This window comes from Xenopus tropicalis, chromosome 5 (genome assembly GCF_000004195.4).
Source record: "Xenopus tropicalis strain Nigerian chromosome 5, UCB_Xtro_10.0, whole genome shotgun sequence".
Classification (NCBI taxonomy): Eukaryota; Metazoa; Chordata; class Amphibia; order Anura; family Pipidae; genus Xenopus; species Xenopus tropicalis.
Genome location: NC_030681.2, coordinates 161804989 through 161829718, shown reverse-complemented (window position 1 = coordinate 161829718; position 24730 = coordinate 161804989). Strand labels below are relative to the sequence as shown.

Sequence of the window (24730 nt, the reverse complement as noted above, 5' to 3'; positions counted from 1 at the left end):
AAGCAAGGCCAAGTGTCCCACCTTCCCCAGCCATAAAGCCAGGCCTCCTCCCACCTTCCCCAGCCATAAAGCAAGACCAAGTGTCCCACCTTCCCCAGCCATAAAGCAAGGCCTCCTCCCACCTTCCCCAGCCATAAAGCAAGACCAAGTGTCCCACCTTCCCCAGCCATAAAGCCAGGCCTCCTCCCACCTTCCCCAGCCATAAAGCAAGACCAAGTCTCCCACCTTCCCCAGCCATAAAGCAAGGCCAAGTGTCCCACCTTCCCCAGCCATAAAGCCAGGCCTCCTCCCACCTTCCCCAGCCATAAAGCCAGGCCTCCTCCCACCTTCCCCAGCCATAAAGCCAGGCCTCCTCCCACCTTCCCCAGCCATAAAGCCAGGCCTCCTCCCACCTTCCCCAGCCATAAAGCCAGGCCTCCTCCCACCTTCCCCAGCCATAAAGCCAGGCCTCCTCCCACCTTCCCCAGCCATAAAGCCAGGCCTCCTCCCACCTTCCCCGGCCATAAAGCAAGGCCTCCTCCCACCTTCCCCAGCCATAAAGCCAGGCCTCCTCCCACCTTCCCCGGCCATAAAGCCAGGCCTCCTCCCACCTTCCCCGGCCATAAAGCCAGGCCTCCTCCCACCTTCCCCGGCCATAAAGCAAGGCCTCCTCCCACCTTCCCCAGCCATAAAGCCAGGCCTCCTCCCACCTTCCCCGGCCATAAAGCAAGACCAAGTCTCCCACCTTCCCCAGCCATAAAGCCACGCCTCCTCCCACCTTCCCCGGCCATAAAGCCAGGCCTCCTCCCACCTTCCCCGGCCATAAAGCAAGGCCTCCTCCCACCTTCCCCAGCCATAAAGCCAGGCCTCCTCCCACCTTCCCCGGCCATAAAGCAAGACCAAGTCTCCCACCTTCCCCAGCCATAAAGCCACGCCTCCTCCCACGTTCCCCGGCCATAAAGCAAGGCCACATCTCCCCTGACAAGAATAGATAATAATGATAGTGTAGGGGGGGGGGGGGGCTGTGCATGCAGGGTAAGGGCCCATGAGCGGGGGGATAAAGTGTATTTGTACCTGCTGTTCTGCTCCTTATGCTTCAGGACCCCCCCACATACCCCAGTTTTCCACCCTCCCAAAAAACCCAAAACAAGACAAGTTGATGTAAAAAAAACAAACATTTTAATAAACAGAGAAAGAACCCCACCCCCCCAGCTCAATGTGAGCCAATAGCAGGAGAGGGGAATCAGAAACACTTTTTGGGGCCCCCACAGGCCAATACACCCCCGACATTGCGCAGTGCCCCCCCCCCCCACAATAATTTGGGGAGATTCAATGCCAAATTGGGGGTGGGGCAATGGCAATAGCCACTCCCATGATTAAGTGCAGGAAACAAAAGGTACAGCCCCCAGCGACTGGGGGGGCTCATTCCATCATTATAAAGGCATCAGGGGCTACTGGCCGGGGCACATTCGCCTGCTGCCCAAACAGGACCGGGTGGGGGGGTAAAACCAGTCTCTCGGCTAAAAACCAGTTAAAATGGAAACATAAATAGGGGAAAATCACCGGTACAACCAGTAAAACTGATTCACCAAATTAACCCTTTCCTGGGAGGTGTGGGAACAAAGAAGTAATGATCCCTGCACCCTATTGGTTCAGCCCCCGCTCCCGGCTCTATTACTCCTGGTTGGTCAACAAATAGGGAGGAGCTAACAGGATGTTTTCCACCAATAACTGTAAATTCCCAGAATCCTCCAGCAGTAGCACCGGCCTACAGGCCCCCCCATAGCCAGACACTCGGCTTGGGCCCCAGTTATACACACGGGGGGCACAATGTTCAGACCCAGAGATCCCATCGGGCCCCCCTGTGTGCCTCATACACGTAACGCAGTGACTGGCCCACAGCCGACTCGCAACAGCATCATAATAAGAGCTTATTGGCCCTCCATTCCCAGGCCGGCCCCAGCAGTAAGAGCTGATTGGTTCTCCATTCCCAGGCCGGCCCCAGCAGGGCACTGCAGTAGGAGCCGATTGGTTCTCCATTCCCAGGCGGGCTCCAGTAGGAGCGGATTGGCTCTATTCCCAGGGGGGCCCCAGTAGGAGCCGATTGGCTCTATTCCCAGGGGGGCCCCAGTAGGAGCTTAGTCACTACCCAGTACCAACTGGGCCAGGCGCTACACCTGCACCACACAGTGCTGCACCTCTGGGTTGAAATCGCACTCCCTGATTGGCTCACTCTGGAACATTGCTCGGAACTGGGAGCTCTTCTCCTGGATCAGCTTCTGCCCCACGGAAGTCATGAGGCCCTGGATACAGTGGATCCGCACCAGCCCAGAGTGGCCCCCAGATGCCACCCAGGCGTGTGTGTCCAGGTTTGGGCTGAAACGCACCTGGTGACCAAGCAAACGGGAAGGGGGGGTTAGTGGGGCGAGTAAAGGCAACGGAACCCTGTCCCAGCACCGACCCATTACCCACACTAATCTCCTGGGCTCCCCCCGACCGGTGAGCTTGGTTTGGCAAACAGCACTGATCAAGCTGGGTACATGGGGGGGCAGTTGGGGACATGGGGGGGCAGTTGGGGACATGGAAAAGGTCCCCTTAGGAGGAGCAATACACAGTGTAAGGCCCGTACCTGGCAGTCTCCCAACACGACAGGCCAAAGGGACCCAAATTCCACACTGGCTATATAGTGGGCGGGGCCCTTTGCTTGCCTATGGTGGGGGGGCAATATAAGGAGGGGGATCCCGCACTCACCTTGTGCACCGCCTCTATCTGCACGCGCTCCATGTTCAGATCCCCCTTATTCTCATTGGCGTGCATCCTCTTCACTGGCTCCCGGCTCAGCAGGCGCTTAAAGTCCCTCTGGGAAAGAGAGGAGCCGTATGATTCCCTCCCCAGGCTGCACAGTAAGGATATTATTGTACTGCTACCATACACACACCCCATACCCAGGCATTACTGCAGAGCTAACAATCTAATGAAATAAGCGCAAAGTATTATTTGTAAAGCTGAAAATGTGAATGGCCAATAGACTCATGGGCCCTGAATCATCACTGCCCTCCCACCCAATGATCTGCCCATTCACCCAACTGCTCAGCTACCAAACAGTAGTGCAGAGGAAAGGAGATCTCACCATCAGCATAGGGAGGGGTTCCTTACTGTAAGGGCAGTCAGGTTATGGGATTCCCTACCCACAGAGGGGGAATGAGTGATTCATTGGGGTGGGGAGGAAAGGGGATCTCACCATCAGCATAGGAAGGGGATCCTTACTGTAAGGGCAGTCAGGTTATGGGGTTCCCTACCCACAGAGGGGGAATGAGTGATTCATTGGGGGTGGGGAGGAAAGGGGATCTCACCATCAGCATAGGAAGGGGTTCCTTAGTGTAAGGGCAGTCAGGTTATGAGATTCCCTACCCAGAGGGGGGAATGAGTGATACATTGGGGGTGGGGAGGAAAGGAGATCTCACCATCAGCATAGGAAGGGGTTCCTTACTGTAAGGGCATCTCACCATCAGCATAGGAAGGGGTTCCTTACTGTAAGGGCAGTCAGGTTATGGGGTTCCCTACCAAGAGAGGGGGAATGAGTGATACATTGGGGGTGGGGAGGAAAGGGGATCTCACCATCAGCATAGGAAGGGGTTCCTTACTGTAAGGGCAGTCAGGTTATGGGATTCCCTACCCAGAGAGGGGGAATGAGTGATACATTGGGGGTGGGGAGGAAAGGAGATCTCACCATCAGCATAGGAAGGGGTTCCTTACTGTAAGGGCATCTCACCATCAGCATAGGAAGGGGTTCCTTACTGTAAGGGCATCTCACCATCAGCATAGGAAGGGGTTCCTTACTGTAAGGGCAGTCAGGTTATGGGATTCCCTACCCAGAGAGGGGGAATGAGTGATTCATTGGGGGTTGGGAGGAAAGGAGGAGATCTCACCATCAGCATAGGAATGGGCTCTTTACTGTAAGGGCAGTCATGTGTTGTTAAATAATAAAGTAGTAACTTTATTGGATGGCTGAATACCATGTGACCTGTTTGATCTGGAGCTAAAGAAATCCCCAATTTGCCGAGGATGAGAGAGAAAATGAATCCCAGGATACGTCTGGGCACCACGCTGGGTACAAATATGGGTAGAAGCTACACTGAGGGCAGGACCGCCCACTCTGCCCCGCCCACGCCAGTACTCACCATATCCATGTCCTGGAACAGAAGGCCAAACCTGCCGGCAGCGGCACGGAATGACTTTGGCTTGAGATGCCCCCATTCGCTGCTCTCTGCCAGGGGCCCGGCGGGCAGCTCTGTGCCAGGCTGTGTGGATTCTGGGGACACATGGGGCAGGAAATCTGCTTTATAGACAGGCTGTGGGCAGGAAAGGCAATCGGTGAGCAGCATTCAGATGGGAACCCCCCCTGTGCCCACATACCCACTGGCACAAGTGCCCTCAGCAGCCATCCACGTGGCACACTGGGGGTGGGGCAGGGATCTGCCTATTACAGGGAGTCTCCATATAAGGTATGGGATCTGATTGTAGCATAGGCACAGGTACTAACGAGCTACAGGGCGGGCCCTTCTGCACAGGTACTGACGAGCTACAGGGGGGGCCCTCCTGCACAGGTACTAATGAGCTACAGGGGGGGCCCTCCTGCACAGGTACTAACAAGCTAAAGGGGGGCCCTCCTGCACAGGTACTAATGAGCTACAGGGGGGGCCCTCCTGCACAGGTACTAACGAGCTACAGGGGGGGCCCTCCTGCACAGGTACTAACGAGCTACAGGGGGGGCCCTCCTGCACAGGTACTGACGAGCTACAGGGGGGGGCCCTCCTGCACAGGTACTAACGAGCTACAGGGGGGGCCCTCCTGCACAGGTACTAACAAGCTAAAGGGGGGCCCCTCCTGCACAGTTACTAATGTAGCTTAAGGGGGAAGGGGCCATCCTGCACAGGTACTAATGTAGCTTAAGGGGAAGGGGCCATCCTGCACAGTTACTAATGTAGCTTAAGGGGGAAGGGGCCCTCCTGCACAGGTACTAATGAAGCTAAGGGGAAGGGGCCATCCTGCACAGGTACTAATGAAGCTAAGGGGAAGGGGCCCTCCTGCACAGGTACTAATGAAGCTAAGGGGAAGGGGCCCTCCTGCACAGGTACTAATGAAGCTAAGGGGAAAGTACTAATGAAGCTAAGGGGGGAAGGGGCCCTCCTGCACAGGTACTAATGAAGCTAAGGGGGGGGGGCCCTCCTGCACAGGTACTAATGAAGCTAAGGTGGGGGGGGCCCTCCTGCACAGGTACTAATGAAGCTAAGGGGGGGGGGCCGGGCCTGCACAGGTACTAATGAAGCTAAGGGGGGGGGGCCCTCCTGCACAGGTACTAATGAAGCTAAGGGGGGGGGGGGCCCTGCACAGGTACGTACAAATCTCCTGTCGGCCGGCCGCTTGGTGTTGACGGACGTCACGTTCAGGTTGGGCAGCACAATGACAATCACTTCGCCAGTAACATCCCCAGCAGCAATAGAGCTCAGCCAATCAGAACCTGAGACACTCTGGAAACAGAAGAACAGTGATCCCTATAAGCATCGGAGAGGAGCATTATGGGTTATGGATCTACTGAAGGGTCCCTATTAGGGTTCTGTACTGTAATTGCTTGTGCCCAATCAGATCGCTTCACTACAAATGATGGGAGGAATCTCCTCACCCAAACGGTTCCTTTCCGTGGCGTCACAAAGTAGGGCTTGTACCCCAGGAAACCCGAGTCCACGTAGTGGATCCCACAGAGTCCGTGCCTAGCAACAGGGAAAGACTGGGATCAGGTACCGTGCAGTCTGCTATTTAACCCTTACTGTACTGGATCTCTTCCCATAAGGCCCACTCTGAGCTACGTGTGGCTTGGCCCACAGTAACCAATGGAAGCTGTGCCCCATGCTGGGTACTTACGAGGCGTAGCAATTGTCCTGCGCCACCGCCACCCCGGAGTAGGGCAGCAGCCAGCTGAGCTCCGTGCTCTGGAACCGCTTCATGTTATTGATTGGCTCAGGCAGGCGCCGCAGGTCCCAGAACTTCAGCCGCCGGTCGTTCCCGCTGGTCACCAGGAAATTACTGTGGCACCAAACTGGAATGTTAGGCTAACCCTTACATGGCCCCCCTAAATACTGGCACACCCCTGCACCCCTCCCCCAACTCACCCCAAATACTGGCGCACCCCTCCCCCCAACTCACCCCCACAACCCCTCACCCAACTCACCCCAAATACTGGCGCACCCCTCCCCCAACTCACCCCCAATACCGGTGCACCCCTGCACCCCTCCCCCAACTCACCCCACAACCCCTGCCCCAACTCACCCCAAATACATGGGCATCCCCACAGCTCCCCTAAATACCCCATCTAACTCACCCCAAATACATGGGCACCCCCACAGCTCCCCTAAATACCCCATCTAACTCACCCCAAATACATGGGCACCCCCCACAGCTCCCCTAAATACCCCATCTAACGCACCCCAAATACATGGGCACCCCCACAGCTCCCCTAAATACCCCATCTAACTCACCCCAAATACATGGGCACCCCCACAGCTCCCCTAAATACCCCATCTAACTCACCCCAAATACATGGGCACCCCCACAGCTCCCCTAAATACCCCATCTAACTCACCCCAAATACATGGGCACCCCCACAGCTCCCCTAAATACCCCATCTAACTCACCCCAAATACACAAATACTGCCCGGCTATGCTGCTCATTATCACTATGGCTGCCCCCCCCCATGCCCCAGTGTGTGGGCACCATACCCGTCGGCTTTGCACCACTCGACGCTGCGCACAGCATGATCATGTGACAGGAAGCTGAGGAAAGGGTACTGCTTGATGACCCGGCCTTGGCGCACTCTCTGCAGCACCGACTTGGTCTTCAGGTCCCAGATGGAGACGGTGCCTAGGAACGACAAGCAGGGTGCCAGTGTGAGGTGCCAGTGTGAGTGGGAGGTGCCAGTATGAGTGGGAGGTGCCACGTCCATCTGACCATATTGCAAAATGGGCACCACATTCCACTTCCTGCAGATATGTATGAGGGTCTAACAGCACCGCTTCACCCTGTGCCCACTATCATTCCCTCTATGGGACTGGCACTGGGCTGAAGCCGCTCTGACCCAAGGTGGCCCAGTGACCCTGCCCATTGACGGCGCAGGGGCACTTGCACTCCCCTGTGACTGGGGGCAATTGCTACTCACTGTGGATGGACCCGGCAGTAACAGGACAGGCAGACTAAGGCAGCAAGGACAGTAGGTACCCACCATCATAGAATCCCGCGGCCAGGTACTGGTGAGGTTTGGCTGGGTGCCAGGCCAAGGTGAAGCACTGCCCGCTCTCTCCTGGGGTACAGGCCTTGATGGAGCCCACCTGCAGCCGCACCACACAGTCTACCTGCAACCCAAGCACAGAACAGATAAGTACAGGGGTACGTGCCCAGGGAAGGGCGGATAGGTACAGGGGTACGTGCCCAGGGAAGGGCGGATAGGTACAGGGGTACGTGCCCAGGGAAGGGCGGATAGGTACAGGGGTACGTGCCCAGGGAAGGGCGGATAGGTACAGGGGTACGTGCCCAGGGAAGGGCGGATAGGTACAGGGGTACGTGCCCAGGGAAGGGCGGATAGGTACAGGGGTACGTGCCCAGGGAAGGGCGGATAGGTACAGGGGTACGTGCCCAGGGAAGGGCGGATAGGTACAGGGGTACGTGCCCAGGGAAGGGCAGATAAGTACAGGGGTATGTGCCCAGGGAGGGGCAGATAAGTACAGGGGTATGTGCCCAGGGAGGGGCAGATAAGTACAGGGGTATGTGCCCAGGGAGGGGCAGATAAGTACAGGGGTATGTGCCCAGGGAGGGGCAGATAAGTACAGGGGTATGTGCCCAGGGAGGGGCAGATAAGTACAGGGGTATGTGCCCAGGGAGGGGCAGATAAGTACAGGGGTATGTGCCATGGGTGGGGCAGATAAGTACAGGAGTATGTGCCCAGGGAGGGGCAGATAAGTACAGGGGTATGTGCCCAGGGAGGGGCAGATAAAAGAGGGCCCCACACTGTGACATTGTTCTCCCTTCCCCCACCCCCACGCTGCTCTGTGATCAATCACTTATAGGAGAAGCGCTGGTTCCGCCCGGGTGATTTTAATTAAAAGGAAAGAGAGAAGTGAATAGTGACCCTGTGACACCGGGAGATCCCTCCTCTAGGGGGGGCACTGGGATTTATTGCCCTACAATCATCATTGCCACTCAGAGCTCTATCTATGGGGTAATGTCCCATTATGTGCCCTGTACTGGTGCTGCCCACTGCCACCCTCAGTACCACCTACAGCCCAACGGTACCAGAACCCTGGGTTATTACAGGGGGAGTGAATGAGGCATAGGGAGAGACATACAGAGAGGTACCATAGGGAGAGACACACAGAGAGGTACCATAGGGAGAGACATACAGAGAGGTACCATAGGGAGAGACATACAGAGAGGTACCATAGGGACAGAGTACCATAGGGAGAGACATACAGAGAGGTACCATAGGGAGAGACATACAGAGAGGTACCATAGGGACAGAGTACCATAGGGAGAGACATACAGAGAGGTACCATAGGGAGAGACATACAGAGAGGTACCATAGGGACAGAGTGACACGGGGAGAGACATAAAGAGAGGTACCATAGGGAGAGACATACAGAGAGGTACCATAGGGACAGAGTGACACGGGGAGAGACATAAAGAGAGGTACCATAGGGAGAGACATACAGAGAGGTACCATAGGGACAGAGTGATACGGGGAGAGACATAAAGAGAGGTACCATAGGGAGAGACATACAGAGAGGTACCATAGGGAGAGACATACTGAAATAGAATATGGGCAGTAAGTGAGAGACGTATGAAAAGCAAGAGACTATTAGAAGAGACAATCAGAAGAGAGAGAGACATAGGAAGAGAGTTATCAGTGAAACAGAGGATGAGAGAGACATAGTCAGCAAGACAGTCATTACAGGAGGGAAGAGAATGGAGAGAGAGACAAGTGATTAGGGCCCGGGTGACATGACTGATGAGTGTGTGGCCCCCACACAGCTGGGCCCTTTACCTTGCACACCGTGTGCTCCCACAGATCCTGAGCTGGAAAAAAAAGGAAAAAAGAAGTTTAGTCACTGTGGGGTCCCTATCCGCTCCATAATGCCTGTATTACCCCTCAGCCAGCGGGGCCCCTACCCGCTTCATAATGCCTGTATTACCCCTCAGCCAGCGGGGCCCCTACCCGCTTCATAATGCCTGTATTACCCCTCAGCCAGCGGGGCCCCTACCCGCTTCATAATGCCTGTATTACCCCTCAGCCTGCGGGGCCCCTACCCGCTCCATAATGCCTGTATTACCCTTCAGCCAGCGGGGCCCCTACCCGCTCCATAATGCCTGTATTACCCTTCAGCCAGCGGGGCCCCTACCTGCTCCATAATGCCTGTATTACCCTTCAGCCAGCGGGGCCCCTACCCGCTTCATAATGCCTGTATTACCCCTCAGCCTGCGGGGCCCCTACCCGCTTCATAATGCCTGTATTACCCTTCAGCCAGCGGGGCCCCTACCCGCTTCATGATGCCTGTATTACCCCTCAGCCGCTGATGCCTATGAACACTACAGGGACACACAGAGCACACACAGCACACGCAGAACACACGCAGAACACACGCATGCAGTACATATGAAACACAGCAGCCCAGAGATGCTGCACCACGGGGCCCGCAATCTATTAGCCGCAGTGACAGGTTCATTACGGATGTGAATGGGAATGTGACAGCAGGGAGAGAATAATCATGTCGAGGTGTTATCTCTGGGGCGCAGGCACCGCACGGGGGGGGGGGGGGGGGGGGGGGCAGATATTCACGGTTAGGGAACTGCCAAGCGCAGGGGCTCTATCATGCACTGGGGGGACATTCAGCAAAGGGGACAGACAGGGGTGCAGGGGGAAGGGTTTGGGGGGACAGACAGGGGTGCAGGGAGTGGAGGGGGCAGGTGAGAGCAGGCAGAGGCAGGGGGAAGGGTTTGGGGGGGGGACAGACAGGGGTGCAGGGAGTGGAGGGGGCAGGTGAGAGCAGGCAGAGGCAGGGGGAAGGGTTTGGGGGGGGACAGACAGGGGTGCAGGGAGTGGAGGGGGCAGGTGAGAGCAGGGGGAAGGGTTTGGGGGGGGACAGACAGGGGTGCAGGGAGTGGAGGGGGCAGGTGAGAGCATGCAGAGGCAGACGGAAGGGTTTGGGGGGGGACAGACAGACAGGGGTGCAGGGAGTGGAGGGGGCAGGTGAGAGCATGCAGAGGCAGACGGAAGGGTTTGGGGGGGGACAGACAGACAGGGGTGCAGGGAGTGGAGGGGGCAGGTGAGAGCATGCAGAGGCAGACGGAAGGGTTTGGGGGGGGACAGACAGGGGTGCAGGGAGTGGAGGGGGCACGTGAGAGCAGGCAGAGGAAGCAAATAGAGAGCGGCAGTAAGGCGGCCCCCAGGGGCCAATGCAATGGGCCGGCTGTTAATAGCAGATAAGTAGGTGTTTAAGGGCCATTAATTAGCACGCTTGGTTGCCCCCATGTGTAACAGCTGGGGGGGGGGGGGGGGGAGTACATTAATCATTAGTGACAATAGAATCTCTGTCACAAGCAGATTCCAGGCCTCTGCTTTAACCCCTTCCCTGCTTTTCCTACATACACACACGCAGCACTGCAGAGCCTCCATGGGGCAGGGCAAGGGTTAATAGTGCCGCACTGACAAGAGGCACTGGGGCAAGTAGCAGCCATCTGGGCCCCATAATGGCTCTTTCTATATCTACAGGGAAACGTACCTATTATACCCCCCCAGCATTATATCCCCTTCCCTGGCTAACAGGGAGCGGGCAAGGGCTTCCCGGCTAACAGGGAGCGGGCAAGGGCTTCCCGGCTAACAGGGAGCGGGCAAGGGCTTCCCGGCTAACAGGGAGCGGGCAAGGGCTTCCCGGCTAACAGGGAGCGGGCAAGGGCTTCCCGGCTAACAGGGAGCGGGCAAGGGCTTCCCGGCTAACAGGGAGCGGGCAAGGGCTTCCCGGCTAACAGGGAGCGGGCAAGGGCTTCCCGGCTAACAGGGAGCGGGCAAGGGCTTCCCGGCTAACAGGGAGCGGGCAAGGGCTTCCCGGCTAACAGGGAGCGGGCAAGGGCTTCCCGGCTAACAGGGAGCGGGCAGCAGAACATTAAGTTGTACTGATCCAAAATCTTCTCTTTCCCATTGATCTGCCGCTTGCCCCTCCCATTGTCACTTAGATTTGTTACATTAGATTTCTGTGTAACGGGACGGATTCCCGGCAGGTACCGGTACCAGCGCCAGCGAGGGACCGACAGGCACTGGCTTTATTTTAATTACAGGGCAGTAATGTACTGAAGTCAATCTCACAATTCCCTGCAACTTACAGGCACCCACCCTGCCACCGAATGGAACATCTGCCCCCTGCTGGTAGAAAGGGGCATTGCCCAAGTATTTACACATATACCAGTAGGGGGTTCCCATAAACACAGTGCGGGGCCACAAACAGTGGGATGAGCCAAGGGCCTGAAAGCCAGTTGGGGGGTGGGGGGGATTTGAGGGCTTATTTGTGCCCTGGGTACCCCTGGAACTATAGCAGGGTGACTGTTACCCCAATGTTTATATATATCTGTAACCTTGTTATGGGCTAAGGGGGCCCAGCCTGAAGGCCAGTTAGGGGGGGATTTGAGGGCTTATTTGTGCCCTGGGTACCCCTGGAACTATAGCGGGGTGACTGTTACCCCAATGTTTATATATATCTGTAACCTTGTTATGGGCTAAGGGGGCCCAGCCTGAAGGCCAGTTAGGGGGGGATTTGGGGTGAGTGCTTATTTGTGCCCTGGGTTCCCCTGGAACTATAGCGGGGTGACTGTTACCCCAATGTTTCTATATATCTGTAACCTTGTTATGGGCTAAGGGGGCCCAGCCTGAAGGCCAGTTAGGGGGGGATTTGGGGTGAGTGCTTATTTGTGCCCTGGGTACCCCTGGAACTATAGCAGGGTGACTGTTACCCCAATGTTTCTATATATCTGTAACCTTGTTATGGGCTAAGGGGGCCCAGCCTGAAGGCCAGTTAGGGGGGGGATTTGGGGTGAGTGCTTATTTGTGCCCTGGGTACCCCTGGAACTATAGCAGGGTGACTGTTACCCCAATGTTTCTATATATCTGTAACCTTGTTATGGGCTAAGGGGGCCCAGCCTGAAGGCCAGTTAGGGGGGGATTTGGGGTGAGTGGGTATTTGTGCCCTGGGTACCCCTGGAACTATAGCGGGGTGACTGTTACCCCAATGTTTCTACATATCTGCTGGGGGGGTTCCTTCACAGCTTATACTGTTAAAGAGGAACCCTAAAAATGCACAGCCTCCTGCCTAACTAAACCCTTTCATCTAATGGAAGAAAGATACCTGGGGCTAACTGCATAGACAATAAGGCTACATACACAAACACAGACCAACTGCATGAATGCCCCAAACTAATTCATATGCCAGAAATGTGGGTATTTGCTAAAGAGGAATAAATCCTTGTTTCTCATACACTTGAGGCACATAGAATAGTGTTTGTAGCGCTCAGCAAACAGTTGCCAGCCTTCAGTAGCCACACATTGCCAGCTCACTTGTACCAATACCCCTAGCCAACAGGACAGGTACTATCCCACCCCCCTAACAGAACAGGTTGGCTGCTTCCTACCTTTTACCTGGGACTTCCGGTGCGAGTACAAGGACTCTGGGTGAGGGAGACTGTAAATCTCTATGTGGCCACTGGAGAAGGCAGCAGCCAGAAGTCCCAAGCGTGCCATCTGTAAACTCTGTATGGGGGAGACAGGGGTTCAGCAAACCGTGGCAGTGCCACCCTCAGCCTTATGGGTTAGTTCTGCACCCCCCCCCCAGTCAATAACATAGCGGTTATTATAAACACACCTTCCGGGAGGTACAGGGCAACTCCCAACCTCCACTGGGGCAGAATTTCATATCCCAGATGCAGCCATGGTCCACAGCTATGCCATAAGAGAACACAGGCCCAGAGTCGCAGCTGAAAGACCAAAAATAGTCATTAATGGGGCGCAAGTAGTCCTGGGGCCCAGCGCTGTGAGCATTTCCCCTAGTGTGAAGCTTAGAGGGGCATATCAGATGCAGCATGGCAACTCCCACTCCGACTGTATATAAAGGCAATTGCCCCTATGATTGGAGCCAGGCCACGGGTGTTAAACCTTCCCCACATCCCTTTGGCTAAAGGCAGGAATTCTCACCTGTTTTCCATATCCAGTGGCCCCAAGCTCCAGAGCTGCAGCAGGGCCGGCCCCGGATGTACACCGTCCACTTTGTGCCGATCATCCATACCCCAGTGGCAGTACAGCGCCAGGTATTGGCAGGATCCAGACCCACCCAGTGTCGGACACCATTCCAACGACCACACAGGACCCCCCACAAAGAAATTCATGTCCCAGCGCTGAGGGTGGGGCGGGAGAGATTGGAACCTGCAATTTATAAATATCCAATATTCAATGTCTCCAGCGAGGATGCTGGGAAATGTATTCCACGGTCCATGGCAGAAGGTGAAAGACTTGACCAACTCTGCTCCATTCAGAAGACTGGCCGTGGGAAATATACAGTTAATTTCCCAGCAGTAACTGCTTCATGTACTCTGTAAGGAGCTGCAGGTTAGCTCAAGTAACGAAATGGTTAATTTCCACACAAATGATTGGTCCTTACACTTCCTATTATACAAGGTGAGAGCCATTAGGTTTCTACTGTCATTACTGGGGCACAAGTTGCACCAATCAAATATCAGCACACAGCTAACCTTAGCAACCAGGAAGTGGATAGGTTGAGAGACTGGTATATAAATAGGGGAGGGGCTGAATAGAAGAAAGTTACAAAAAAGTAACAATAAGAGAGAAATAAGGTTTTTGGCTGCCAGGGTCAGTGACCCCCATTTAGAAGCTGCAAAGAGTTTGTGAAAGGCTGCAAGTCAATAACTATAATAAATAATGAAGACCAACTGAAAAGTTGCTTAGAATAGGTCACTATATAACACACTAAAAGTTAGCGTAAATGTGAACCACCCCTTTAAAGGAGAAGTAAAGCGAAATGCTCACCTCCTACCCTGGGCCAGCGCCCCTCGGCGGTACTGTTTGCAGAGGTATGTACTAAGTATGTGCTAGCCCCGCCCCAGCAGGGATTTGTGGGAAGTGCAGGAGCTTGGTGCCCAGCAAACAGAACCCCGGGCTGGGGAGGAAAACTTCTTACTTCAACCTTTTATGTCTGCATGAAACCTGCCCAACTGCTACTGATCCACAGGGGCAATACCCCCTACAACCTGCCTCAGAGGGTAAAATTCCTTCCTGACTCCAAGTACAATTTAATATTGGGTCCCACTTACCTGCCGAGGGTGCAGGGCTTGGCCTCCTCCTTTATTCCTTCCCTCCGGATGGTGAAGGGTGGGGAGAGGCGCTGCGCTGGGAGGTACGGTTCTGCTTCCCTAGAGAGAGAGAATGGCAATGAGGGGCTACAGGGCACCAGGTGGGCTGAGAGGCTGCCATAGTGACTTATCTCCTGATTACTCCCCGGGGTAATTCAAATGAAATGCCCCTGTGCTAGGCCTGTGTTGCCCACACTCACCTGTGAGTAAGGAAGTGCCAGTTCTCTGTGCTTGGGATCCAGTCAGGAAACTCCCAGTCTGAGTAGCACGTGTCCCTGCTGGAGGGGAAAGAATCAGAGAGGATTATGGGAGTCCCAGGGGCCAAACCGCAGGATACACAGTCAGGTCTTATGGAACAAATACCTACTGTATGGTATATGGTATAGTACCACAACTCCCAGCATTCCCTGTGCCCAGGAAAGCACCTCATTCCTGCCTCTGTTCCACTGGCCCATGTCAGTTGCCGGGCAGGCCCAAGGGGCCCATGTCAGTTGCCGGGCAGGCCCAAGGGGCCCATGTCAGTTGCCGGGCAGGCCCAAGGGGCCCATGTCAGTTGCCGGGCAGGCCCAAGGGGCCCATGTCAGTTGCCGGGCAGGCCCAAGGGGCCCATGTCAGTTGCCGGGCAGGCCCAAGGGGCCCATGTCAGTTGCCGGGCAGGCCCAAGGGGCCCATGTCAGTTGCCGGGCAGGCCCAAGGGGCCCATGTCAGTTGCCGGGCAGGCCCAAGGGGCCCATGTCAGTTACAGGGCAAGCCTAAGGGGCCCATATTAGTTACAAGGCAAGCCTAAGGGGCCCATATTAGTTACAGGGCAGGCATAACGGACCCATATTAGTTACAAGGCAAGCCTAAGGGGCCCATATTAGTTACAAGGCAAGCCTAAGGGGACCATTTTAGTTACAGGGCAGGCCTAACGGGCCCATATTAGTTACAGGGCAGGCCTAACGGGCCCATATTAGTTACAGGGCAGGCCTAACGGGCCCATATTAGTTACAGGGCAGGCCTAAGGGGCCCATATTAGTTACAGGGCAGGCCTAAGGGGCCCATATTAGTTACAGGGCAGGCCTAACGGGCCCATATTAGTTACAGGGCAGGCCTAACGGGCCCATATTAGTTACAGGGCAGGCCTAACGGGCCCATATTAGTTACAGGGCAGGCCTAAGGGGCCCATATTAGTTACAGGGCAGGCCTAACGGGCCCATATTAGTTACAAGGCAAGCCTAAGGGGCCCATATTAGTTACAGGGCAAGCCTAAGGGGCCCATATTAGTTACAGGGCAGGCCTAAGGGGCCCATATTAGTTACAAGGCAAGCCTAAGGGGCCCATATTAGTTACAGGGCAAGCCTAAGGGGCCCATATTAGTTACAAGGCAAGCCTAAGGGGCCCATATTAGTTACAAGGCAAGCCTAAGGGGCCCATATTAGTTACAAGGCAAGCCTAAGGGGCCCATATTAGTTACAGGGCAGGCCTAAGGGGCCCATATTAGTTACAGGGCAGGCCTAACAGGCCCATATTAGTTACAGGGCAGGCCTAAGGGGCCCATATTAGTTACAGGGCAGGCCTAAGGGGCCCATATTAGTTACAGGGCAAGCCTAAGGGGCCCATATTAGTTACAAGGCAAGCCTAAGGGGGCCATTTTAGTTACAGGGCAGGCCTAAGGGACCCATATTCATTACAGGAGAAACTTAACTGCACACATAGAAGCCTTTATCCAGGGAAGGAGAGATAATGGGGCACTTACTATTCTGCTGTAACATGAGAGGCTTTCCAGACAGGAACCATGATGGAATTGTGGAATCCATTGTCGGCGAATCCTCGTATCTGGGGGCCACTCCTCTACAGAAAACAAGCCAATCAGCCCCTGGAAACATTCTCCCTAGGTTCCCCGCAAGGCTATTAGCAAGGGCATTTAGGCCCATCCCAGTGTCTCCCATCAGCCCCTGTGCACATTCACCCTAAACTACCCACTGGCAGAATGCCGAGCAAGAGCTAAGTGCATTGTGGGAAGGCTTAGACTCCATAACCTGCCACAAGGCACAAAGCTTGTGGGACACAGGAGGGAGAGACATTATCGGGCATAACCCCCAGCCAAGGCCCACCTCTCACCTACCTCCCCAGGCGTAGAGAAAGCTTTCCTTCGGAAAGTAGACAGCTCAGGCTCATAGGCCCCACTCAGACTCTCATTATCCTCTTCCTCGAACTCCGCTTCTTTAAGAACATCCTCCGATACCACATAATCTGAATCCTCTTCGGACCCCTCGGCTTTCCTTTTTCGGCGCCTGCTCTTCCCCCGTTCATCTGAGCTCCCGTCCGACACAGCCGAGGGTTTGGTGGGAGAAGACAGGCCTGACGAGGAGAGCTCATCTGCCAGATCATGCAGGTACATCAAGGCTCTGCAGGGAGAGGGGGGGGGGGGCAGATATAAGCACAGGCAGGGGTCTCACACACAGCATAGGGAGGGCAGTTACCTTTACTTGGGGGGGGGCAGGTAAAACAGACTCAGTCTGGTTTGCCCAGGACACTCTCAAATCAATGACCCCACAGAACAGACCTTATACTGGCACAAGCCCCCCAAGCTGCATCGGGCACTTGCGGCTCAGTATAACCCACCCCACTATAGAGAAGAGTCACACTGCACTGGCACCAATGCAATGCCCCTTGGCACAGAATATAACCATGTGATTGTATTAAGCAACTGATAAGGAAGAGGCTTCTCTAAGCACCCACAGATGGCCCTAAAATTCCTTGCACCCCCAGAAAGGGCTAAACAGTAGGAAGAAGAAAGCACTACAGGGAGGCAGATCACATTACGTTTTTGCTGCACGCCTTCGGGGGCGCCCGCTGGGGGTGGTCTCCATGTCCTGGTTGTCACTTTCCTGCCTTAATGCCAGAGACTGCCTTGCAAGGGCCTCAGCGTCCAGTGCTTGCGCCTGTCTAATCAGCAGAAGCTCAGCCTTGGATTTGCGCCCTCTCTTCTTGGGTACCTTCACCAGGGGGGTGAGCTGGCTGCCCGTGGGAGGTCCGTTCTCATGTAGGCAGGGCAGCGTTGGGGACATTGGTTCGGGCACAGAGGCGGGCAAAGCAGGGGATGAAAGGGGGTCATTGAGGCGTTTGGCCTGTGCGGAGCAACCTACAAACAGGTGTAGAGAGAGGGGTGGACAGAGGGGTCACAGAGCAGAAGTAGAGAGACCGCAAGAGAAACAGGTTAGAACCAATCCAACACACACTAATAATAGTGTCCAGCAGTACAGATACCCCTTATACCCCCCAGCAACGGGAGCGTGATGATTCTAACACTCTCAAGGGACCTATGGAAACAAACACTGAGAGATCAACTTAAACACTATTGCTATGCATTCTGGGATTCTAGAATCTCAGCCATAAAGCAGGGCAGGACTGCTGCTTACAATGGGGGGGGGGGGGGGGGGGGGGGATCAGATAGGATCTGTGCCACTGTGACAGAATGCTCTGTTATACAGATAGCTAGAATCTCAGCCAATAAAGCAGGGCAGGACTGCTGCTTACAATGGGGGGGGGGGATCAGATAGGATCTGTGCCACTGTGACAGAATGTTCTGTTATACAGATAGCTAGAATCTCAGCCATAAAGCAGGGCAGGACTGCTGCTTACAATGGGGGGATCAGATAGGATCTGTGCACTGTGACAGAATGCTCTGTTATACAGATAGCTAGAATCTCAGCCATAAAGCAGGGCAGGACTGCTGCTTACAATGGGGGGATCAGATAGGATCTGTGCCACTGTGACAGAATGCTCTGTTATACAGATAGCTAGAATCTCAGCCATAAAGCAGGGCAGGACTGCTGCTTACAATGGGGGGATCAGATAGGATCTGTGCCACTGTGACAGAATGCTCTGTTATACAGATAGCTAGAATCTCAGCCATAAAGCAGGGCAGGACTGCTGCTTACAATGGGGGGATCAGATAGGATCTGTGCCACTGTGACAGAATGCTCTGTTATACAGATAGCTAGAATCTCAGCCATAAAGCAGGGCAGGACTGCTGCTTACAATGGGGATCAATTAATGAAGTTGGCATCTTATATATTACCACCCCCTTTCCTTGGGTACCTTCAGACTGCAGGGGGTAATATACAGGACTAAAGTCACATATAGCATTTTACCCATCACAGTGCCATAGGCAGGGTGGTCACATTTGTTTCAGTAGGAAGTAGTGACAGGCAGGGTGCCATGGGTGCCACTGAGCTAGAATCACATGACTGGGAGAAAGCAAGGAGAGGGGCACAAGTAGGCATGATATTGCCCTAGAGCCAAGGCAAGTTACATTCACAAGGGTGGGATAAGGCAATACACAGGGGTATAACGGTATCACAGCAGGGTAATTACTGAACTACTGACATTATTATTCCCCGTGCCACTTACCAAGAGAGGCCTGCGTGCTTGGCTCCTCCCTCACACAAACTGGCGAATCAGAGAGGGACAGGTTGTTGCGGCAGTCTCCAGGTGGGGCCCCTGTATTCCCTGTAGAGCCCACCATACAGCACTTTACTGGGGTGTGGCCCAGATAATTCACTGGCTCCTGCTTGCCTGGGCTCCTGGCACCCGGGGCCACTGGTACGGCATGGGCCTGCCCATCAGACTCTTCTACCCGCAGAACCATGGTGCCTTCAGCTGCTGTCTCTGTAGTACCCGACGCAGGGGGGTCCATCAACCTTACAGGCCGTCGGCGAGCTCTGCTGGACTGCTCATCAGCACCTGGGGGGGGGCAAGAACTGGCATTATGGGGGAGTTACTAGGAGTGTGGGAAGTGGCATCTATGTGCCAACACCGGGGGGCATGTGTGTATTGTGAATCCTGCTGATAGGCTGAATCTTTGCCCCACAAAGACTCTAAAAGCCCCCAAACAATGTCCCATTCCCCTGCAATCAGTCCCACGTCCATTCTGTATCTCACACAGTTCAGCTCTCGGCTACTTCCTAGTCTAGAGCGAAGCTCCACCCCCTTTTCTATTCTGAGCCCCTCCTCTCTCTGACTGTGAATGAGGTGCCTACTGAGCATGCTCACTGCTGGGACCAATATCTGACACCCGGACCTGTCCCAGACTCGTTACCCACATCTTTACCCTCTTGGCCCCACTGACTGACCCAACCCACAACTGCCTTACCCACACCCCACTAACCTCCATTAAACAGGAAGTGCTGTTGCCGCAAACCAGAAGTGACATCATCAGAAGTTGTCGGTGGTAGAAAAAAAAAATGTTTAATGCAGTAAAATATAGAGAATATACAACAAGAAAAATAGCAGAGACCCCCAACCAGACTCGCAGAACTGAATCCAAAGACCCTACACACAACCGGGAATGGGGACCCCCCCGGCACGCGCGGCAGGCACCTCTGCCCCATTCCTCCCAGTCAGAGAGAGGAGGAGGAGCTAATAGGGCTGAGAGCTGCAGTTCAGCTGTGTGCGATGCAGAATATACATGAGACTGAATGCAGGGAGAAAGGTGCTCTATTATAGGGGCTGTTTAGAGTCTTATTGGAAGATTTTAAAATCAATGGCTTACTTATCCTTTAATAACAGTCATCAAATATCATTTATACGGGTCGGGCTTGTTACATACCGGCCAAGCGCCAACCCGAGGAACAAAGGATTGTGTGTTAAATAGATACACAGCTTGCCCCCCCCCATATACACCCAGTTATCCCAGCCCACCCCCCCATATACACCCAGTTACCCCAGCACCCCCTATACACCCCAGTTATCCCAGCCCTCCTCCCCCATATACACCCAGTTATCCCAGCCCTCCTCCCATATACCCAGTTATCCCAGCCCTCCTCCCCATATACACCCAGTTATCCAGCCTCCTCCCCATATAATACACCCAGTTATCCCAGTTCCCCCCCCCCATATACACCCAGTTATCCCAGCCCACCCCCCCATATACACCCAGTTACCCCAGCACCCCCCCATATACACCCAGTTATCCCAGCCCTCCTCCCCCCATATACACCCAGTTATCCCAGCCCTCCTCCCCATATACACCCAGTTATCCCAGCCCTCCTCCCCATATACACCCAGTTATCCCAGCCCTCCTCCCATATACACCCAGTTATCCCAGCCCTCCTCTCCATATACACCCAGTTATCCCAGCCTCCTCCCCATATACACCCAGTTATCCCAGCCCTCCTCCCCATATACACCCAGTTTCAGTTCCCCCCCCCATATACACCCAGTTATCCCAGCCCCCCCCCCTATACACCAGTTACCCAGCACCCCCCCATATACACCCAGTTATCCAGCCCTCCTCCCCCATATACACCCAGTTATCCCAGCCCTCCTCCCCATATACACCCAGTTATCCCAGCCCTCCTCCCATATACACCCAGTTATCCCAGCCCTCCTCCCCCATATACACCCAGTTATCCCAGCCCTCCTCCCATATCAGCCCAGTTATCCCAGCCCCCCTCCCATATACACCCAGTTATCCAGTTCCCACCCCCCATATACACCCAGTTATCCCAGCCCTCCTCCCCCATATACACCCAGTTATCCCAGTCCCCCCCCCCATATACACCCAGTTATCCCAGCCCTCCTCCCCCCATATACACCCAGTTATCCCAGCCCTCCTCCCCCCATATAACCAGTTATCCCAGCCCTCCTCCCCCATATACACCCAGTTATCCCAGCCCTCCTCCCCCATATACACCCAGTTATCCAGCCCTCCTCCCATTATACAACCCAGTTATCCAGCCCTCCTCCCCATATTACACCAGTTATCCCAGCCCTCCCCCCCATAATACACCAGTTATCCCAGCCCTCCCCCCCATATACACCCAGTTATCCCAGCCCTCCTCCCCATATACCCCCAGTTATCCCAGCCCTCCTCCCCCATATACACCCAGTTATCCCAGCCTCCCTCCCCCATATACACCCAGTTTATCCCAGCCTCCTCCCCCATATACACCCAGTTATCCCAGCCCTCCTCCCCCATATACACCCAGTTATCCCAGCCCTCCTCCCCCCATATACACCCAGTTTCTAATATCCAGCCCTCCTCCCCCCATATACACCCAGTTATCCAGCCCTCCTCCCCCATATACACCCAGTTATCCCAGCCCTCCTCCCCCATATACACCAGTTTATCCCAGCCCTCCTCCCCATATACACTCAGTTTATCCCAGCCTCCTCCCCCCCCATATACACCCAGTTATCCCAGCCCTCCCCCCCATATACACCCAGTTATCCCAGCCCTCCTCCCCATATACACCCAGTTATCCCAGCCCTCCTCCCCATATAACACCCAGTTATCCCAGTTCCTCCCCCATATACACCCAGTTTATCCCAGCCCTCCTCCCCCCATATACACCCAGTTATCCCAGTTTCCCCCCCCCCCATATACACCCAGTTATCCCAGCCCTCCTCCCCCCATATACACCCTGTTATCCAAGCCCTCCTCCCCATATAGACCCAGTTATCCAGCCCTCTCCCCCCATATACACCCAGTTATCCCAGCCCTCCTCCCCCATATACACCCAGTTATCCCAGCCCTCCTCCCCCATATACAACCCAGTTACCCAGCCCTCCCCCATATACACCCAGTTATCCAGCCTCCCCCCATATACACCCAGTTATCCCAGCCCCCCCATATACACCAGTTATCCAGCCTCCCCCATATACAACCCATTTATCCCAGCCCTCCTCCCCCATATACACCCAGTTATCCCAGCCGTCCTCCCCCCATATACACACAGTTATCCCAGCCCTCCCCCATATACACCCAGTTATCCCAGCCCTCCCCCATATACAACCCAGTTATCCCAGCCCTCCCCACCAATACACCAGTTATCCCAGCCTCCCCCCATATACACCCAGTTATCCAGCCCTCCCCCCATATACACCCAGTATCCCAGCCCTCCTCCCCCCATATACACCCAGTTATCCCAGCCCTCCTCCCCCATATACACCCAGTTATCCCAGCCCCCTCCCCCATATACACCCAGTTTATCCCAGCCCTCCTCCCCATATACACCCAGTTATTCCCAGCCCTCTCCCCGCATATACACCCAGTTATCCCAGCCCTCCTCCCCCCATATACACCCAGTTATCCCAGCCCTCCTCCCCCATATACACCAGTTATCCAGCCCTCCTCCCCCATATACACCCAGTTATCCCATCCCTCCTCCCCATATACACCAGTTATCCCAGCCCTCCTCCCATATACACCAGTTATCCCAGCCCTCCTCCCCCATATACACCCAGTTATCCGCCTCCTCCCATATACACCCCAGTTATCCCAGCCCTCCTCCCCCATAATACACCCAGTTATCCCAGCCCTCCTCCCATATACACCCAGTTATCCCAGCCTCCCCCCATATACACCCAGTTATCCAGCCCTCCCCCCATATACACCCAGTTATCCCAGCCCTCCTCCCCATATACACCCAGTTATCCAGCCCTCCTCCCCCCTATACCACACAGTTATCCCAGCCCTCCTCCCCCATAATACACCCAGTTATCCCAGCCCTCCTCCCCCATATACACAGTTATTCCCAGCCCTCCCCCCATATACACACAGTTATCCCAGCCCTCCTCCCCCATATACACACAGTTATCCAGCCCTCTCTCCCCATATACACCCAGTTATCCCAGCCCTCCTCCCCCATATACACACAGTTATCCCAGCCCTCCTCCCCCCATATACACACAGTTACCCCAGTACCTGTAGCTCCGCAGGCTCCGCCCCTCTCCCCCAGTACCTGTAGCTCCCAGCCCCTCTCCCCAGTACCTGTAGCTCCCAGCCCCCCGGTACCTGTAGGCTCCCAGCCCCTCTCCCCCAGTACCTGTAGCTCCCAGCCCCCCGGTACCTGTAGCTCCCAGCCCTCTCCCCCAGTACCTGTAGCTCCCAGCCCCTCTCCCCCAGTACCTGTAGCTCCCAGCCCCCGGTACCTGTAGCTCCAGCCCCTCTCCCCGGTACCTGTAGCTCCCAGCCCCTCTCCCCCGGTACCTGTAGCCCCCAGCCCTCTCCCCAGTAACCTGTAGCTCCCAGCCCCTCTCCCCCAGTACCTGTAGCTCCCAGCCCTCTCCGTACCTGTAGCTCCCAGCCCCCGGTACTGTAGCTCCAGCCCCTCTCCCCCGGTACCTGTAGCTCCCAGCCCTCTCCCCCGGTACCTGTAGCTCCAGCCCCTCTCCCCCGGTACCTGTAGCTCCAGCCCCTCTCCCCGGTACCTGTAGCTCCCAGCCCCTCTCCCCCGGTACCTGTAAGCTCCAGCCCCTCTCCCCGGTACCTGTAGCTCCCAGCCCTCTCCCCGGATACCTTGTAGCTCCCAAGCCCCTCTCCCCCGGTACCTGTAGCTCCCAGCCCCTCTCCCCCGGTACCTGTAGCTCCCAGCCCCTCTCCCCCGGTACCTGTAGCTCCCAGCCCTCTCCCCCGTACCTGTAGCCCCACCCCTCTCCCCCGGTACCTGTAGCCCCCAGCCCCTCTCCCCGTACTGTAGCCCCACCCCTTCCCCCGGTACTGTAGCCCCCAGCCCCTCTCCCCGGTACCTGTAGCCCCCAGCCCCTCTCCCCCGGTACCTGAGCCCCAGCCCCTCCCCTACCTGTAGCCCCCAGCCCTCTCCCCGGTACCTGTAGCCCCCAGCCCTCTCCCCCGGTACCTGTAGCTCCCAGCCCCCAGTACTGTAGCTCCCAGCCCCCAGTACCTGGTAGCTCCCAGCCCCCAGTACCTGTAGCTCCCAGCCCCCCAGTACCTGTAGCCCCAGCCCCTCTCCCACCGGTACTGTAGCCCCAGCCCCTCTCCCCGGTACCTGTAGCCCCAGCCCTCTCCCCCGGTACCTGTAGCCCCCAGCCCCTCTCCCCCGGTACCTGTAGCCCCCAGCCCCTCTCCCCCGGTACCTGTAGCCCCCAGCCCCTCTCCCCCGGTACCTGTAGCCCCCAGCCCCTCTCCCCCGGTACCTGTACCCCCAGCCCCTCTCCCCGGTACTGTACCCCCAGCCCCTCTCCCCCGGTACCTGTAGCCCCCAGCCCTCTCCCCGGTACCTTGTAGCCCCAGCCCTCTCACCCCGTACTGTAGCCCCCAGCCCCTCTCCCCCGGTACCTGTAGCCCCAGCCCCTCCCAGCCCCAGCCGTACCTGTAGCTCCCAGCCCCCCAGTACCTGTAGCTCCCAGCCCCCAGTACCTGTAGCTTCCCAGCCCCCCAGTACCTGTAGCTCCGCAGCCCCTCTCCCCCAGTACCTGTAGCTCCCAGCCCCCGGTACCTGTAGCTCCCAGCCCCCCGGTACCTGTAGCTCCCAGCCCCGGGTACCTGTAGCTCCGCAGGCTCCC

The 24730-nt window shown here is 55.8% G+C and overlaps 1 protein-coding gene across 1 annotated transcript; it reads right to left on the bottom strand.

Annotated features, from left to right (window-relative positions):
- Window positions 1-1135: 1135 nt before the first annotated feature.
- gtf3c2 (general transcription factor IIIC subunit 2) lies at window positions 1136-24698 on the bottom strand. Its single transcript, XM_031901934.1, has 20 exons — window positions 24688-24698; window positions 19590-19608; window positions 18833-19165; window positions 17243-17561; window positions 16542-16824; window positions 16173-16267; window positions 14635-14712; window positions 14396-14494; window positions 13263-13490; window positions 12934-13045; window positions 12704-12821; window positions 9072-9103; window positions 7257-7386; window positions 6757-6898; window positions 5902-6063; window positions 5663-5750; window positions 5382-5510; window positions 4161-4331; window positions 2731-2838; window positions 1136-2366 (listed from the first exon to the last, which is right to left on the bottom strand). Exons 3-20 carry the CDS (start codon window positions 19116-19118, stop codon window positions 2151-2153), a joined length of 2796 nt encoding a protein of 931 aa, XP_031757794.1. The 5' UTR covers window positions 19119-19165; window positions 19590-19608; window positions 24688-24698; the 3' UTR covers window positions 1136-2150.
- Between the last annotated feature and the right edge of the window lie 32 nt (window positions 24699-24730).

What these genes read in the sequence shown, in the direction of transcription:
- gtf3c2 (XM_031901934.1), bottom strand. Translation starts at nt 19,118, where the DNA reads ATGGACCCCCCTGCGTCGGGTACTACAGAGACAGCAGCTGAAGGCACC. An exon ending in TCTCATGTTACAGCAGAATA is followed by an intron (nt 14,713 to 16,172) that starts GTAAGTGCCCCA and finishes TTTCCCCTCCAG; the next exon opens with CAGGGACACGTGCTACTCAG. An exon ending in GGCCGCGGGATTCTATGATG is followed by an intron (nt 6,899 to 7,256) that starts GTGGGTACCTAC and finishes TGTCGTTCCTAG; the next exon opens with GCACCGTCTCCATCTGGGAC.